This window comes from Balaenoptera physalus, assembly GCF_965194825.1.
Source record: "Balaenoptera physalus genome assembly, chromosome: 3".
Lineage (NCBI taxonomy): Eukaryota > Metazoa > Chordata > Mammalia > Artiodactyla > Balaenopteridae > Balaenoptera > Balaenoptera physalus.
Genome location: NC_138890.1, coordinates 105,170,078 through 105,189,594, shown reverse-complemented (window position 1 = coordinate 105,189,594; position 19,517 = coordinate 105,170,078). Strand labels below are relative to the sequence as shown.

At 36.3% G+C, this 19,517-nt stretch overlaps 1 protein-coding gene across 1 annotated transcript in view; it reads left to right on the top strand.

Moving 5' to 3' along the window:
• Positions 1-19,517, top strand: part of ADGRV1 (adhesion G protein-coupled receptor V1) — a 560,219-nt gene that overhangs the window by 27,657 nt on the left and 513,045 nt on the right. Inside the window, exons 2-6 of the mRNA XM_082458333.1 lie at positions 11,548-11,732; positions 13,760-13,909; positions 14,997-15,092; positions 17,628-17,732; positions 19,138-19,251. Of these exons, the coding sequence (XP_082314459.1) occupies positions 11,548-11,732; positions 13,760-13,909; positions 14,997-15,092; positions 17,628-17,732; positions 19,138-19,251 (650 nt within the window). The remainder of the gene's footprint in view (positions 1-11,547; positions 11,733-13,759; positions 13,910-14,996; positions 15,093-17,627; positions 17,733-19,137; positions 19,252-19,517) is intronic.

Sequence of the window (19,517 nt, the reverse complement as noted above, 5' to 3'; positions counted from 1 at the left end):
AGTGACTGCCTGAAGTAGCTCAAGAGTTTTATTAACAGAAGCAGTAATGAGCTTATGCACATATAACTTCAAGGAAATTGAGGAGCAAAATCTGAAATTGCTAATTAACCAACCATTTGGCAACATATCTTCATAATGACCCTATATTTTATTCTTTCTATTAGACTTCCATATGTATCCCTGAAAGGTACATATCTTCCAAGGATACATATGGAAGTATCTGCATCTTTCAATTAGATTCCAAAGACAAGTTATTACAGATTTACAATACTATATCTAGGAAATGTTTTGATGCTTGATATAGTTTTTAATAAGTGGATGGATGGATGAAAGGAAGTTGAACTTGTTTGATTTAAAGGAAAGCAATAAGAAGCTTAAAAAAATAAAAGGGTAGTTGGCTGCACATAGTGACATCCTTCCAAAGAGTATAGTATGGAAAGGGGCAGAGGCAGGGGCCAGTAACTTTGCAGTGGACAATCTGACAAATAGTATCTCAGTCAGGCGATCAAGGGCAGCAGCAACAGTGATGTCATTTTGATAGAATGTACCTTGGACATGATGTGAGGAGAGTGTCACTATGTCTGAAGTCTTCCCCATGACCCCAGTCTAATCATGAGAAAGTCATCAGATGAATTTCAGTTGAAGAACATTCTACAAAATACCTGGCCAGTACTTTTCAAAACTGCCAAGGTCATCAAAAATAAGAAAAGTCTGAGAAACTGTCACAGCCAAGAGGAGCCTAAGAAAACATGACCACTAAATGTAACATGGTACCCTGGATGAGATCCTGGAACAGAAAAAAGACATTCGGTAAAAATTAAAGAAAATCAGAATAAAGTATTGACTTTAATTAGTTAAATTATGTGTTTTGTTTTTCTATTTCATTATGAAAATGATAAATATTTATTTACGAAATCATGATATAAAGTCATGGTGATGACCCAGCAGAAGCCAGGTGGTTAAAAGTGTGTAGTGTTTAAGCCTGAAGATATCACTGGGCTCTGGCACAAAGCGGTTGTGGCAGGGGTTTTGACCTCAACACACCTTCAGGGCCTCTTGGTCTGTCTTCTGTTTTTCTACCCTGTTTTTTTTTCCTCAGGAAGAATCTCACTTTACTACAGATAGAATACAAACCCATTCTTCTAACTCTGAAAAGTACTCTCTTTCTGGGTTGATAGGTTGGACCAGGAGGGTGGGCATTTCCCACATTCCCAGACCTCCCTTCTACCTGTGCTTCCCATGCCAGGTACAGTGTTGTAGAGGTAGCTGATACTCTGGTTCAAGTTTTGCAGGTCATCCAGGAACATCAGGAACCCCACTATTTTGTTCTTCAAATACCATGTTGCAGTTCATTCCCCTTCTGACCTTGAAGTTAGAACCTGATGGGTTTTCATTGTGCTTTTTGAACTTTCCTAGGTTCTCAACATTTGCATTTACCACAGACATCCTCCTTTCATTCTAATGTTGCTGCTGTGAGGGTGGGTGGGTGGGAGGATGGTCTTTACACGGGCAGTCTAGGATACCCAATCTATTTCCTTTGGTCTCTTGACCATATGGACGTTGAAGGCCTGGAGCCTGGAATCTGGCACTTGGTGGCATGCTGGGATGAATTCCTTCCACTGAACCTTACAACTACCCCAGTGCTGTAGCTGTTCTTTTTTCCTCCCTTTAACAGTTGAGGGAACTTGAGGCCCAGAGAAGTGAATTGATTTGTCCAAAGTCACCCAGCTGGGAAGACGGTTGAGACTAGAGTAGAGCCCATGTCTGACTCCAGAGCCGGTACTTACCTCCTGCTTTAGAGGCATCTGTGGGCTCAATACCCCCAGAGGCCTTGGCAGTGTCCAGCTACAGGCTTCATAGCATCTATAGCAGGATCTTCAGGTATAACAGGAATGCTTTCCCGTTGTCTTATAAAATCAAATTCCTGAAACTGCAGGGAGGCCGTCTGCAAAGTGTGTGAGTGTGCGTATCCATATGTATGTGTGGGCACACACTTGTGCTTGTTTTTCTACCTTTGATTGGCATAAATAGAAGAAATATTTTACTTGCCTCTTTGACCCTAGTCTGAGGAGACATTGGCAGGGTACTGGAGAGCAAATTGTCTGTCTAAATAACAGCTGCTGGACAGATCCAGCCAATTGATGTCATGTAAAAATGTGGACTCAGATTTGCCCGTTCTGTAATTTTTCAAAATAGTCTAGAAATCCATTTTTTAAAATGCAAAATATTCACATTTGATCTTGGCAAAAATTCTTTTAGTGTTATTTTGTAAACACAGTTTAGACTAAAAAACACACATCTCTAGGCTTCTTTGGGTTGAAACCTCTGGGTTTATATCATGAAGCTCTCTCCCTTACCTGCCATGAGTGCAAATAATTCATTTAGAAAATACAAGCACCTACCTGCTCAGTAAAAACAGATGATATTCAATAACTAGGTACAGAATAGAAGGAAACTCACACAAAGTGGCTGAGAGAACCTTTCCCCACCTTTTTTCTTTAGGTTAATACTGAATCTCAGAGGAAAGACTAGAACTATTAGAGCTCTAATAGTGAGATATTAATTTCAAAAAATTACTCTTGTGACTTTTGTCTTTGAGTTCTATGAAGAATTAAAAATTGTAGTTGTAGAGAGTTATGGGTAGCAAAAATCTGTCTTTAAATTCTTATAACCTCTTTTCATAATTTGAGAAATTGTTTATAGATTGTTTTGGAAGATGGAGGGGTGCCATCTAATGGTGGCTCAAGAAACCTTCCTTGAGACACAGGATCCTTGTGTTTCAAAGGAGCAGAAAGGCAAGTGTGTCTTAACTTCTCCTTGACAGAGCTGCCTTTCGCACACTCAGATTTGGCGGCTGCGTGAACATATCTTGACTTAATTTATCGCTTCTGAGTTTGTCTCAAAGGATTTAGTATAGTGAATCTTTCATTTTGCGTTTTGCCAAAGTGGCGTTGAGAGAGCACAATTGAAATCCATAATCCTCGAGAGCTCCGCATGTGTGCTCTAGAACTGAAGCATCTCTACACTGTTCGTCCTTTTTCCTTGATGGGCATTTGTAATCCAGATATGAGCAGCTTGAATGGTTTTTGTGATATGCTTATTTGGTGACCTATGAAAATGAGAGTACATGATCTCGTGGATAATGAAGAAATTTTACACAGAAGATAGATTCCAGAGTAAATACCAAAGCAACTGGAGGTAACAGAGACTATAAAGAGAATAGAAAATTTAAAAAAATAAGTATTTTCTGAAAGGTAAAAGAGGTTAAAGGAAGAAGAACAGGATACCACTAAATTCTTATAAATTGAAAACACAGTGGCATAAATTAAAAAAAATTAGTAGAATTGAAATTTAATGATGAATTAAATTCTCTGAAAGGTCAGAAATCAAAGGATTGGAAATTAGAGAGAATTAAAGATTAGAAAATCAGAGGGTTAGAGAATACCAGTATCAAATAATAGGAGTTTCAGGATGAAAGAACAGTGAAAATGGAAGGAGGATAAATCATTGTGAAATAATATAAGAAAAATTTCCAAGTCTGTAGGTTGTGTGTCAGATTGAAAGGAACTGACTGAGTGCTTAGCCAAATGGACAAAAATAAACCGATTCCAAGAAAAATCCTCTGCAATTTCATAACACTTTTGGACAAAGAGGAGAACATTCCAGAGAGGGGATGACACAAATATGCAAAGAGATATAATACTTCAGAATCAGAATGATTTTGGATTTCTTAACAGCAACACTGTTCCATTGAAAACAATGGAACAAGGCTTTCAAAATAATGAAAGAAAACTGTTTTTACCTAAAGTTCTATACCCAGTGAACGTATTAAGTGGAAGATTAATATTACAGTAATTTCTAATATGCAAGACCTAAAACATTTATCTCTACACACCCTTTCTTGGGAAGTTACTGGAGGATGTTCTCCATCAAAACAAGGAAATAAACCAAGTAAACCAAAAAAGAGGAAAACATGGAATCAGCAAACAGGAGACAAACACAGGGAAGAATCAAAGGGAATCCCAGGATGATGTAAAAGGGGATCTCAAGATGGCTCTTGTGTTTCAGGTGTAGAGATCATGCTTAATGTAGGTCTTAATTAATGTAGGTTTGATAATGTGTGATCTAGGAAAGTGCAGGTTTCCAGATTTGTGTCTACTGTTCCCTAGAGGGTGAATTGATAGGTATAGTAAAAGTCAGCGGAAACCATCATTTTATTGATGAGATCTACAATATTGATGGGGATGTAGTTGAGACAATAAATATGTTCCCATCATGAATGTCTACATCGAAGCCTAGTATTTACCTCTCTATTAACCACTGTCTTGAAAAAATGTGTTGATTCCTGTAGTCTGTATGTAGAAGAAAACAGAATTCGTTGCAGGCATTTTCTCCTATAGACGTACATTTTTTTTTTTTTTTTGATGTGGACCATTTTTTTTTTAAAGTCTTTATTGAATTTGTTACAATATATCTTCTGTTTTTATGTTTCTGGTTTTTTGGCCACGAGGAGGCATATGGATCTTAGCTCCCCAACCAGGGATCGAACCTGCATCCCCTGCATTGGAAGGTGAGGTCTTAACCACTGGACTGCCAGGGAAGTCCCTAGACATACATTTTAATACGTGTATAATAGATTCTCTCATGAGAGACAGACGACGTTGATAACTGTAAGGGACTATGGGTAGAAGAAGCATTTGGCTGGTGGGGGCTGGAGTGAGGGAGACTGACTTTTTATTGTTTAATTTTTGTTCCTTTTTAATACTGTACTACCTCTACATATGTTAAAGATGACTAAAAATATATTCCTTAAAATTGTAAAGTAAGTAAAAAATAAAAAATAAAGGTAAGAAACATCATTTATAGTCTGAATAACTATGAGACTATTCCCTTTATCATTTTTTTTTTTTTAAGATTTATTTATTTATTTGGCTGCATTGGGTCTTCTTTGCTGTGTGTGGGCTTTCTCTAGTTGCGGCCAGCAGGGGCAGCTCTTCATTGTGGTGCACGGGCTTCTCATTGCGGTGGCGGAGTATGGGGTCTAGGCGTGCGGGCTAGTTGTGGCATGTGGGCTCAGCAGTTGTGGCTCGCGGGCTCTAGAGCGCAGGCTCAGTAGTTGTGGCGCACGGGCTTAGTTGCTCCGCGGCACGTGGATCCTCCCGGACCAGGGCTTGAATCCGTTTCCCCTGCATTGGCAGGCGGATTCTTAACCATTGCGCAACCAGGGAAGTCCCTCCCTTTATCATTTCAAAGTATTTAGCATTTCCTCAATTTGTAACATTAGATTATTTTGCTTTTGAAAGTTGCACATTTAAATTCTATTTTGGTATGGAAGAAGGAAACGGCCAATTTTTTGTAGTACTCGCCAAATACCAGTAACACAAATTAAGAATTCTTAGAGGCTGAATAATTGATGATATGAATGATGAAACTTCTCTTGTTCCACAGGAGTAATTCTATAGTTTTAGAATGCTCTTTAGTAAATGTAATAGAATTCAAGTAATTCTAAACTTGAAAACCTTGCTCCATTAGGATCATATTTTCAGTATGAATTACCTGGTGGTCACACCGTGGGAAGATGCTTGCTATGGCATTGACAAGGCAACAGCTGAAGCTGAAAGGTCAATGTATCTCTTCAATTCATCACTAGTAATGTTTGTCTTTTCACCTTGTCCTGTCATTCACAGAGGTTGTACAGTTTTTATTGTGAAACTTAAAAAGACCAAGTTAACTTTCACATTGATGAAAGGTTATGTATGAAAGTTGATTACTTCAAAATCAGCAAAATCAGTTGAATTCTCCTGTTTTTCTTTACATTGTCATCTATTGGGTCCTGATTCTCATTTATATATTTTATTCTATTTTGTTTCTACAGACTTATCGAAACTTAAGGTAGAAGACTATTCCCATTTATTCAAAATATAGTATACTTGCTACCTTTCCTGAGGTACCTATTAATAATAGGCAAGATGGGAGGAAGGTAATATCCTAGATGAACAGAATTTAGAATTCAGTGGTTATTATAACATATTGTGGGAGCAGGTATTTTTTAATAAATGAAATTTAGTATGTTTCTGTGCTAAGTAATGCAAGTGAGGAATGAAATTAGCAACACCAGTAGATTTTCAGAAGGGAAGAAGAGCTAGGCATTAAGGGAAAAAAGCAAGAGAAAGGAATTAATGCCTGGCTAATTTGAAGAAGCATGATATTGGGGTTCCTTAGGACAATCAGAAGGGCATTAACTTTTTCTTAATCAGTGTGGTATACTCCTGTCCTGCTTTGTTCTATTGTGAAAGCATTTTTGGTTTGTCTACGTGTCCTAAATTTCCTCACTAGTAATTGTCCATTTCAAGGTGGAGGGGATAATATTGTAGATGGTGGTAATAATTGCATGAGAACAGGAAAGATAGCTGGTGTGGTGTCCTTTCACAAATCTTTAGAAAAGACTGTGGCTGTTGAGTGTGAGAGGGGAGCAGGAGGGATCTTCCACTTGGAATATCCTAACATGAGTTCACAATGTCACAGGTTTGAATTTAATGGATAAATGTTGATGCTGGAAGTGACCGAATATCCAAACCAAGCTGGCTATAGCAGAAAATGTAATTTATTGCCTCAGCAACTGAAAAGGCAAGGGTAAAACTGGATTCAGTAACCTGAGCTTGATTATCAAGACTTGGCTCTTCTCCACCTCTTAGATCTGTCTTTGGCTGTGTTGGCTTCATTTTCACACTTCAGAGAAAACTGGCCCCAATCAACATGATCCTGAATCCAGCAGTAGAGGGAATCTGCATCTTTATGCTTAAGCAAAAGTCTCAGAATTGTCTTTTAAAAATTTTTTTTAAATTTTATGTTGGGACTATAGTTGATTTACAAGGTTGTGTTAGTTTCAGGTGTACAGCAAAGTGATTCAGTTATACATATACATATATCTATTCTTTTTCAAGTTCTTTTCCCATTTAGGTTATTACAGAATATTGAGCAGAGTTCCCTGTGCTATAAAGTAGGTCCTTGTTGGTTATCTATGTTATATATAGTAGTGTGTATATGTTAATCCCAAACTCCTAATTTATCCTGCCCCCGCCCCCAGCCTTTCCCCTTTGGTAACCGTAAGTTTGTTTTCTAAGTCTGTGAGTCTGTTTCTGTTTTGTAAATAAGTTCATTTGTATCATTGTTTTTTTTTTTAGATTACATATATAAGCGATATCATATGATATTTGTCTTTCTCTGTCTGACTTACTTCACTTGTGTGATAATCTCCAGGTTCATCCATGTTGCTGCAAATGGCATTATTTCATCAGAATTGTGTCTTGTTGGCTTTGATGGCCTGATCTAAATCCTTTGCCCATCCCTGTGGGTATCTTGGAACCAAGGGCCATCTCTTGTGGGTCTTTGTGTCCTCAGTGATTAGCACAGGTGTTATACAATGTATAGTAGGTGCTCAGTATACAGATGTTATACCAAACTGTAAGCTGCTCTTCTGAAAGCAACCAGTTTGCATTGTTAGAGCTGTTCTAATATATTCCTGATTTTAGTTTTGAAGTAATTTTTGTAGAATTAGGTGACTTGTTGGATAGGCTGAATATGCAAGAACCTGAGACTTTGTGTCTGCATGCTATCAGGACTCTATGCAAACTTCATAGTATAATCCAGGAAATAAGTAAGAAAGTAACCTAAATCTTATATTGTTTTAACACAATAAGAGATTGATTAAGAGATAAGAGATCTACTGGCAGGAACAGTTTTCATTTTTTTTTTTTTTTGAATCATGCTGAGCAGGAGTGGGAGGTGTGAGGGTAACATGGATGATAGCTGGATGATAGCTGGAACTGAGAGGATTTGAATGTTGGAATATCATGCCATTGCAGAGCAGAGGAATGATTCAGTGAAGCTAAAATTATTCTTTCACAATTGTGACAGAATATGAATTAAGCACATAATGATCTTTAAACATATGTGGTTTGAAATTCACTTTATAGAGACGTTTAAAAGAGGTGGTCTTGTGGGTCATGTAAAACATTCATTAAATCTAATAAGAGAAAAGTGACCTGAAATAGACGTAAGACTTATGTGTTGTGTCAGTTACCAACGCCTAGTTTTATGAGTTTAATAAAGGGAATTCCAAAGACTAGATTTTTAGTATGATAGAGGAAAATGTACCTAGTTACCCTAAAAAAGGAACTATTCAGCATTTGTGTCATTATGCCTGTCTTCTAATGGGAACTTCACTTTCAAAGCTTTTGCTTCATCTTCTAACTTCTATTGAATGCCAACTTTGCCTCAACAACTTTTCTTACAAGTTGAAAAGATGAAAGCAGAGGAGATTCAATTATCAATGATGTCACAGAATTGGAGGCATTTCCAGTGATGCTTGTTTGTTCATTTTGCATAATCTCAAAACTCACTGATGTGAGTCAATTTAAAATGAGCTTACTGACTTAACCACAAGATCTAATTGCCTAGGAGACTGCAGGAATGCACCATTTGAGCTCATTGGTCCTGACATTAAAAGATGTTAAATATTTAAAGCAGTCAAGAGAACCATAGTTTTAGTTAAATAAATTTCATGTTTCTCAGAATAATAAGGTGCAGACTTTTAGGAGATGCGTTAAGTATGGAATTTTATGGTAGTTTTGGTTATTGCACATGAGTTTAAAATAGTAGAATGGTTGGAAACATGTAGCATAAATTACCTACCATGTTATTAAAGGCAGAGAGATGTGTGATTTGTAAGAATAACGTGTAAGAGGCAGTCTAGTGTGGTTATGGGTAGAGAGTCTGGAGGTAGATTCCTGGGTTCAAATCCTGCATAGCCACTTACTTAGCTAAGTAACACTGCCTGTGTTAACTACTCTATCTGTGCCTTAGTTCCCTGAGCTATAGAATAGGGTTAATGATACTAGCACCTTCTTCACAGAGATGTTGTGAAGATTACTTATGTTATTGTGTATAAAGTACACAGAACAACACTATATAAGCATTTGCTGTTATGATTACGTTCTATAGGTCATGACATTTTTTTCTTCAGGATATATGGAATCTTAAAATGCTATATAGTAATATGCAGAAAAATATATGAGGACGTCTGCAGTAAGTTCAAGCGTATTGCATTGAAAAATTCAGTAATTAACTTACAGCTACAAATGTGATCTATTTCATGTCTCCTCCAAGACAGGTCCGTCATAATTTCTCACACTCTTGGATAATGTATTTCAAAGGGTGTCCCAAGGACCAGTTGTATTAGAATCGATAGGGCTGTCTGTTAAATGCAGATTCCTGGGCCCCACCCTAAACTCACTGGATCAGAATTTCTGGGTTTGCAAATCAGCATTTTAACAAATGTTGGAGTTGATTGTTATGCATGACAGATTTTGGGAACTTATGTTCCCAGTCATACATGATTTGCCCTTCTCATGCTATAACTCACTCTCACTTTTTCTTACTTAGAACTTCAGGTGTCATCTTATTTCTCTTAGCTCACGGTTCTATTACATCTCATGTTCAAGGAATTGAGATTTTTCTTTCAAAATTGCAACAGACCAAAGTTGTCTTTTTCTTACACATCCAAGGCCTGGGTTGCTACCTCCTCACCCCTCCATCCTGTATTCTCTTTCTTGTCCCTAGTTTCTTTCTTTCCCACTATTTGTCATAAGTGAGATGTAACGTCATCCTGGCTTTAGAATTCCACAAAAGATCTTCAGTTGTCTTTGGTTTAGCCCAGAGCTCCCAGTTTCCCGCCTTACCTAGGCTTTCTCCTGTTTTCCTTCTCTTTCATCTTTTTTCTTTCCTTCTCTCTCAGTACACACTCCTGGCTTAGAAGTCGAGGAAGAGTTGGTGAGGGAGAACTATTTTATTTCTTCTCCCAAGTCCCTTAGCCCCATGGCAGCTTTCTAAGAGAGAAGGCACAGGTGTAAAAAATGCCTCAGTGCTCCAGAATCTCTGTCCCTGTTGGTCTACGTCTGTTTCCTGGACTCTATCTGAACTCTGCATCCCTGTCTATGGATTTTGCAGCCATAAACATGTGAGACATCATTAGGCAATCCCAGACTGCATTGTTTGAATACACTCGACTGAGAAAATTGCATTTTAACCCTAAAATATATCAAGAGCTCGTTTATGTGGTAGTTCCTAAATAGAAAGCCATGTTTCGCCATGTGGAAATACCAGATACATGACAATTTTATTACATCTTGACCAAGGTAAAGATTAATAGGAAGCATTTTGGCTCATAGAGTACATAATGCAACTCTTCTTTAAAACGCATGAACTTGTTACGTTCGTGTGACTGATCACATAATCCTTTGGAATCTTAATGATCCGTGAGATAAATTGTTCACATTTTTAGAGGTACATCTACATTACAAAATAGCAGCTCTTTCAAGAGGCCAGTACACTGTTATGCTTTTGAAAACACTTGAATTACACAGTGTTAAAAGTAAGAACAATATTGATGACTCATAAACACACATTGTACTAAGAAAACTATAAGAGTTATGGAAAAGAAAGAAACACTTTGCCAAATTTCCTTAGTTTTAAAGCAACATGGACATTTTCTAAGAAGTGATATTAGTATTTTAGTTAGTAAAATGGGAGAAATTTAAGTCCTGGAAATTTACGTGTTCTTTGAAAGGATTAGCATTTCCTTGAAATAACTAAAAAATTTTAAAAAGCATTCTCAAGACAAAACTATGGGAAAAGTAGATACAAACAAGATACAAACTTTTAGCTTCAACTGCTTTATGTAACAGTTCCAAGAGTTTGCTCATATTTGTATAATCATCAAATAAATAATGTCCCATTAAGATTATCAATCCATTTGGTAATTTTTAGTTTTGGCTTGTATTTTACGGTTTGATTTGGGGGAAGATGGGCTTTAATTCAACTTTCATGTTGCTGCTTAGGTTTTACTTAGAATAAATTGGAGGGACTTTTTTTTTAAAGATTATTCTTTTTAAAATTAATTAATTAATTTTTATTTTTGGCTGTGTTGGGTCTTTGTTGCTGCACGCCGGCTTTCTCTAGTTGCGGTGAGCGGGGGCCACTCTTCGTTGTGGTGCGCGGGCTTCTCATTGTCGTGGCTTCTCTTGTTGCAGAGCATGGGCTCTAGAGCGCAGGCTCAGTAGTTGTGGCGCACGGGCTTGGTTGCTCCACGGCATGTGGAATCTTCCCGGACCAAGACTTGAACCCATGTCCCCTGCATTGTCAGGTGGATTCTTAACCACTGCGCCACTAGGGAAGCCCTGGAGGGACACATTTTTTTAATAAACTAAATTTAATAAATAAGTTTAAGGCAAGTTATAACTATTATGTTAATATGTAAGTTAAATAACAAAAAGTACTTACGGATAGTAAACAGTACTGCAGAAGAGGGTTGTGATTTTTGACTTACTTCTGTGATCACACATTTGAATTGGATGGCTTAATATTTGATGGATTTTTATGTCTTAGTTGCTTACTAACTCTTCACTCTTATCTGTAGGTAATGCAACGTAATGAAAATATATTGGATATATTTTGTGAACAAAATCTTTTTTTTTTTTTTCCCTATAGGGATGCCCTCTGCATCTTTATTAGTAAATCTTCTCTCAGCTTTATTCATCCCTTTTGTGTTTGGAGAAACAGAAATAAGGTTTGCTGGACAAACAGAATTTGTAGTTAATGAAACAAGTACAACAGTTATTCGTCTTGTCATTGAAAGGATAGGAGACCCAGCAAATGTCACTGCAATTGTATCGGTAAGAAATGACAGTAGTTCTGTTTTTACGGAAATAGATAGGAAATATCTTAGTTTCAGTGATAAGAATTTTTTAACTCTTTGAGATTGAGTAGTTCCATTATGATAAACAATTTGCAGATAAACGATTTATTCCTTTTATATCTGTTAGAAGTTTATAGAGTGCTGTAAGGTAGCATGTGCATTTGACAGTAAAGATATAGTATTTTAAAGATATAGGCTGATTATTTTTAAATGTTCATATGTTTATTTTAAAACAAATAAAACCCCAAGATATGAAGAAGTATTTCTAAGTAAAAGAACATTTTATTTTGGATAACTTGGATTCTCGTTATCTCTGCTTGGATTTATTACTTAGTATCAGGTGGCTTAGAGAAAATACGTGAAATATTTAAATGTAGAGAAATGGCAATTAAAAAAAAAACGCTTCTTATGTCAGAGAGCTCCTTTTTTGGGAGAAATTAAGTGTATTAAGTAGCAGTTAGATGGAATTTGTTAAACTATTGCTCTATCTTGCACACAGTTTAGTTAGTAGATAGATTATATGTACATGTATTTGTGTTTGTGTTTAACCAGAAAATCATGTCATATGACCACTAAGGACATTGATATATTTGAGGCCCAAACTACTTGGAATTTTTATTTTAAAAAATAAGTTTTTAAACAATAGGTTAAATCGTCACATTGGGAAACACTGTAAAAAGAGACAAAGAAGAAAAACTATCTATGAAAGAAACCCAGTATTATAATTTTGTGCATTGCTTTTAGTTTTTAATTTATGACATGTATATATATTTATTGAATTTATTTTTAGTTTGAGTATATATTATATTTGATAACTTTTTACATATAATTTTGATCGTATCCTAATAATTTTTTCAGGTTGCTCTGTCGTATTCACAACTTTTCTTGATGGTGGGGTCATCATTTCCCAATCATTTCTCAGCAGTTTTTCATAGAGCTTGCTTCCAGTTTTTGCTGTTGTAAATATTGCTCTGATGAAACTGTTTGCATACATATCAATTTTTGTATATTTTGGATTGTTAAATGATTTTTTGGGTTGGATTACTGTGGTTTTTCTCTTTATTTGTATCAGTGTCTCTTGATATTTAATTCTTTCTAAAAAGACCGTGCCACTTTTTTTGTGTCACTTTTTATATTAAGGTATGAGAACAAGTTTTCTAACACCCTTAACAACTTACTTGGATTTTTCAAGTATTTAAAACTAACTTTATTTTGTAAATGAGAACTAGAAATTGACTACAATATCCCTATAGACATCCTTCATTTTTAGTTTATACTAAATCGTGTTTTTTTCTAGTAGCTAAGTTATTCATTTTGGGTTCTTTGGCAGAAGAAATTTCATTTGGATTTGCACAAGAAGTTGCTCCATTATAATTTCATAATTATTGCTCCCTTGAGAATCTTAGCAATGCTGATGTTACAGAATGAGGTCTTAAAAAGTTTTGAGGAAAAATTTATAATGACTAATAAATTGGTATGCTAAAAGAATTGGGTCCTTATTGGTGTTGTGGGAGAATATAAATAAAACTTCAGGTTTAAAGCTTTGGAAAGAGTAGTTTCTTTAAGACTGATAGGGAAATAATTGATTTTCCTGATATATTTTGGCAGGCTACTTACACCTCTTCTTTGGGAGAGTTTTAGCTACAATTTGTCTTCCCTGTTAGGTTTGCTGTAATCCACTTCAGATCAATCAAGAGATGGAGAAAAAAATTTCACATCATTACTTTCCTATATAATTATTACTTTTCTATGTAATGATTCCTTTACCTTCTAGAGTGTAAACAAATGTTTTTATGTAGAATCATTTCTTCTTATAATGCTTTTTTTAAGGTGATTTTTATTAGTTGTTAGATATTTGTTTTGTTTTTCCACATCCTGTTTATAAACATCAGTGTCATTTGATGATTCATGTTTTTTTTGCCTGTTGATTGCTCTAATTAGCATCAATTTTGCTTGTCCTAACACTGTGTTATGTAAGAACTGTTTATGTTTTGCATTTGATAGCTGTATGGAGATGACACCGGTGACTTTTTTGACACATATGCTGCAGCTTTTATACCTGTTGGAGAAACGAATAGGACAGTGTACATAGCAGTATGTGATGATGATTTACCGGAGCCGGATGAAACTTTTATTTTTCACCTAACTTTACAGGTAATTCCTTTTTTCCCCGGTAAGCTTAAACTCATAAAAATCTTACAACGCTTAAAAATCATTTTCTCTAGAGATGAGCCAATTTAAGTGCCTGGTGGTGGTTTTCATAGAAGCCAGAACTGACAATCTCTTCGGCAATTCCACGGTCTGGTTATTCCTCAGACAATCTTGTTTAGAAGATTCTACAGCTAGTTTTTGGATTAATTCAGCTTATTTAGGAATTGCCATGACAGATGCTCAGGAAAACCTTGTCTTCCCTTTGGCCCTTTTCTCTTTTATCCCTCTTCTGCTACCAGATGCACAAAGAATGACCGTGACTTCTGAGTTCAAAGGAGAAGGGTACAAAAAGCAGGCTTGGCAGTGGGAGGTCCCTGTGCCTTAGAATAAATTTGGAGCGCCCCTGGGAAAAATGCTTGACTAGCCTAAGGTTTAATTGTCCTTTACGACTGAGGCAGTGACGGCTAACACTGCTCTAGTTAATTTTTCTGAAGTGAATTGAGAATTTTTTTAGAATGATTGGGTTGGTGTGATTAAAATTTTTGTGAAAATGGCACTTGAAGCAGTCATGTTTTACCTTTGTAAGACACTCTTTTTTCGTATTTCTTTATGCTGCTATTGAATATTAATAGAAATGTAGCAAACTCTTCCCATATTTATTAGAAAAATTGCTTTAATAGTTTAGCTTTAATTTGGTTCTATGATTTATAGAATAACTAATTCTTAAGTTTCAGCACCTTCTATAGTGTAAGAAAAAAATCACATATGAATAGAATTTCATACTGTTACTTAATTCTCTGTTATATTAGTAATGAAATTAGAATATATTACTAGCCAGTGATTATTTATAGTTATAACAATTTATATTTTAATAGTGATAAATGGTTTTCAGAACTCTTTTGAAGAATTCTTGTTTGGAGCTTAACCACGTTGACTTAGTTTTAATATATTTTCTTAATCTGTGCGTTAAAATATACTTGTATTTTTATTCATATTCTGAATGATTACTTAAAGACCAAAATCATTTTAAAATAATTTTTATTTTCCTCTTATGTTTAATTTCTTAATTTACTTTGGGCTTTTATTTTAGAAACCTTCAGCAAATGTGAAGCTTGGATGGCCAAGGACTGTTACTGTGACAATATTGTCAAATGACAATGCATTTGGAATTATTTCATTTAATATGGTACGGTTATAATTTGATTAATCTTGTGGTTGCTTAGATAATAGTCTATTAAATTTTTTGATTACTTTCTCTGCTACCTAGAATCATCCTGTCTTTTGATATATAAATAAAATTTGCTCCAACTCTGTCTGTATTCCACATTCTGTAGACTGTTCTTTTGTTTTACCTAAGATTTCTACGAAATGAGGGGACCCCTATGATCGTGGTCATCTCTTGCCCTACTCTCTTTCTGCTGATCATTTCACCTGACTCATTTGTTACCTCCTCTGGTGGTCTCTGACTCAGATGTTGTCCTTGTCAGTTTGGTCTGCTATAACAAAATACCATAGACTGGGTGGCTTAAAAACAGAAATTTATTTCTTACAGTTATGGAGGCTGAGAAGTCCAAGATCAGGGCTTTAGCAGATTTGGTGTTTGGTGCGGGCTGACTTCCTGGTTCATAGACAGCTGTCTTTTTGCTGTGTTTTCATGTGGTGGAAGGGGCAAGAGAGGTCTCTGGGGTCTCTTTTATAAGGATACTAATCCCATTCATGAGGGCTCTGATCTCATGACCTACTCCCCTCCCAAAGGCCCCAACTCCTAATAACATCACTTTGGGGGTTAGGATTTGAACATGAATTTTGGGGGGGACACGAACGTTCAGTCTGTAGCAGGTGTTGTAACACAGTTCCTTGTGCTTGATGTCCCCAACTGGCACTTCAAAGAGCATTGTCTGTTAGCCTCCTCTGAAAGTTTGGAGTAATTCGAGACAAGAAAAATGTATTGAAAGAACACTGAAAAAACCTATAGTAAACTTACAATTGAATTGCAGACGTTATAGCTCTTAATATAGTTATTCTATACTTATTCCCTACCCTGAGATTTTCCTATTAATTAATATTTCTTGAAGGTTAAAACTCCATGTCATCTTCCTCAGTTTTGCTCAACAGTTCATTTTTTTCTCCTTTATCACCAAATTCCTGTGTCCCTGGCCAGTCCTATGTTCAGAGGGTTTTGTTCTTTAGAAAAAAACACACAACACAGGTCCCCCCCCCCTTTGAGAGAAATTGTTTTCAGCTCTGAAATAAAACAAAATTTATCTCAAGTAAAACTGGATATTGCAAGTAAGTTTTAGTCTACAATAGGCTTCCTGGTGTGGAGTCTTTTTGAATCATGTTACTAATTATCATTACTAAAAGGTAATGTGACACTCCCCAGCTTTTTATTTATTTTCCAATTTAGGTTGCTACTTCAGTTGGTGTATTGTATGTCATTTTCTTAGCACCTTGAATTATCTTTGAAACAAGGTGAGCTATAGATAAATACGATCTTTATAGTTGCAGTATCTTTATTAAAATGGATATGTGAATAATGCCAAGGTAGTAGACGTTTTGTAACTTCCATTATATCGACATTTACAAAAATTAATAATTAATCAGTTAATCAATCGCTTCTATTTGAATGATATGGAATTTTTAGTTAATTATGAACCAGGCTCCCTTAATTGCTTAATTTTTCTCCCTACTGCTTTTCCTCTACACTCACTCCCAACTTTCATCCCCCACCTCAGACTGACTTGTTTAAAGGTTTCTTTCCTTCTTTCTTTTGACATTAAATATCTTAGCCTCTGGGAGTGAGTCTCTAGCATTGGTTCTAGGTCCCTGACTGTTGTGGTCTCAGAGCTGCCAGGAAGCCTCTGACTGGGCACTTGCCCTGTGTGATTAAAATTAAACTAAGTAACTGTTGAGCTCACAGTCGTTACTACATAGGCTGGCTTTGATTTCCAGACTGGATAATGATTATATCGATGATGAAGGTAACGATGATGATGATAACAATTATAGCCAACATTTGCTGGTCCTCACTATGTGACATGTACTAGGATAAGCACTTAGACGTGAATTATCTCATTGACACCTCATCGCAACTGTTTGAGACAGGCATTCCTATTCCTGTTGATGGATGGGGATACTGAGACTTAGTGTCAACCTGCTGCCTTAGCTAGCGTGTACCTGCCCACTCATCTCTTCTGCCCTGCCATGCCAACACTTTGCAACATTTGAAGCCCTGGCTTTTTCTTCCCCTCAGTGATCATGTCCTGAAAAAAGTCATTAGCAGATGTCTGTTTTCAGTGGCTAGCTGACCAATGAGGAGGGAGCAGTGGTTGGGAGCAAGGCTGAACCGTAGTCCCAATGAGCTGCCCTGGTTTGGAGGCACAACTCATTTCTGTGACCTCCTGGGCCCCTGGGAGCATTTGAGTTCATCATCTTTCAATGAGATAACCTTTAAGATTCCTCAGTGGAACAGCTACTTGTTGCTGGAAGCAGGACAAGAACCTACATCTTTTGCCTGACTAGTTTTATGTTCCCTTTATACTATTATTTTAACCTTTTAAGTGTTATTAGCTACAGTTAGTGAATGCTAGGAAACCCCACATTTTTAGAGCACAATGTGGATTGATTTGTCTGTGGAAAATTAGGATTTCTAAGGTAACAGTTTGCACGAGCTCCTGCCTCTGATTGATCAGCACGTGATGGTCTTTGCTCTTCCCAATAGCCTTTCTCAATCACAGTGCATGAGCCCCGGGGCAGAAATGAATCTGTGCCTCTTACTCTCATCAGAGAAAAAGGAACCTATGGGATGGTCACTGTGACTTTTGAGGTAAGTTTACTCTGAAATCATTTTAAATGGTAACGCTTCAGAGTTCATACCAGACGGCTGTAATTTTAAAATCAAGGTCCTTTGTATAATAAACATGACTCTTAATGAAATAAAAGTAAATACTTTGATCATCTGATAAATTTCATGTTTAATATAAAACTGTTTTCCTCGCTGCTTGGATGTACTGTGCTTACGTGAAACACAACATATCATTTTAGATTACAGGATAATAATAAACCACAAATTTAATAATAGTAATGTTAATTCTGTAAAATTCATAGAACATTTATGATAAATCTTCTCAAGGATATAAAATTTTAAAATGCTCATGGGTTCCTTAGGCTTATATAAAATTATTTAATATGTAGTCTTCCCCCATATACATTCCCCATTTTAAAAAATACACTTAATGGATGGTGTTAACAGCAGTTGTACTCCAAAATTTGGAAGAAAATCGGCTGTAGAAACGATAAGGTATCATCAGGTTATAGTGTTTTCAACTCTCTATGGATGTCTGAAGTTATTTTATTAGCTCTTGAGCCTTCTGTTATGTTGAAATAATTACAGCTAACATTTGTGGAGCACTTAATATTGCCATATACTGTTCTAAGTGCTTTACACTGATTATCGCTGCATGTAAACTGCAGCTCTTCCCAGCACTCAGTCTCCCTCATGCCCTTTAAAATTTTTTCTCCATAGTACTTACCATCATTGGACACACATTTATTTATCTTCCATTTGTTCCCTTTCATGAAATGTGAGGTCCTGGTGGGTAGAAAGTTTGCCTTGTTCCCTGCCATATCCTTAGTACCTAAAAGAGGGTTAGACACAGAGTACTTAATAAATACTTTTCAAAAGGAATATGATTTTATTAAATATTCATATCTAGCCTGGAAAGTGGACATTATTACGCTCATGTTAAAGATGAGGAAAAAGCTGGACAGAGTTATTAAATACCTTGCCCAAGGTTACACCGCCAGTGGTGGAACTGGTCTTTGATTCCCTTACTTAAGAGAATACACTAATTGTGAGTACATTCCGCTCAAGAAAAAGTACGTATAAGTTTTTTTCTCAGGTTTAATAGTATGGTTGAGAAAAAAAGAGAAAGCTCTTAGAAACCATGTAGTTTAATGTAATTATAGTCAAGATCTGTAATTATATTACAGGCCTTGACTGTTAGTTAGAAGAGCAAACTTAATATAGGTTAGTATCATTCTTCTTCTTCTTCTTTTTTTTTTCTTTTTGGTGGAAGTACCAGGATATATTTATTTATTAAAAATTTTTTTAAAGTATCATTCCTCTTGCAAAACATTTTTAACTAAATATGTCAGCTGATATCACAATAATGCTTTCTTATTCTTCTGAAATATTTCATGTTTATTGATGGCACTGTGTTTCCTTGCAGGTAGAGGGTGGCCCAAACCCACCTGAAGAAGATTTAAGTCCAGTTAAAGGGAACATCACTGTTCCTCCTGGCAGAGGAACAGTAGTTTATAACTTGACAGTTCTCGATGATGAGGTAGGATGTGTTAAGTGCTTAAAAGGGACAAGGCCTCTCTCTGTGTTACAGACATGTTAGAGAATATTATGTCAAGTATTAACGCAGTGGTTAAGAACCCGCCTGCCAATCCAGGCGTCACGGATTCGAGCCCTGGTCCAGGAAGATCCCACATGCCGCAGAGCAGCTACGCCCATGCGCCACAACTACTGAGCCTGCGCTCTAGAGCCTGTGAGCCACAACTACTGAAGCCCGTGCGCGCCTGGAGCCCGTGAACTGCAACAAGA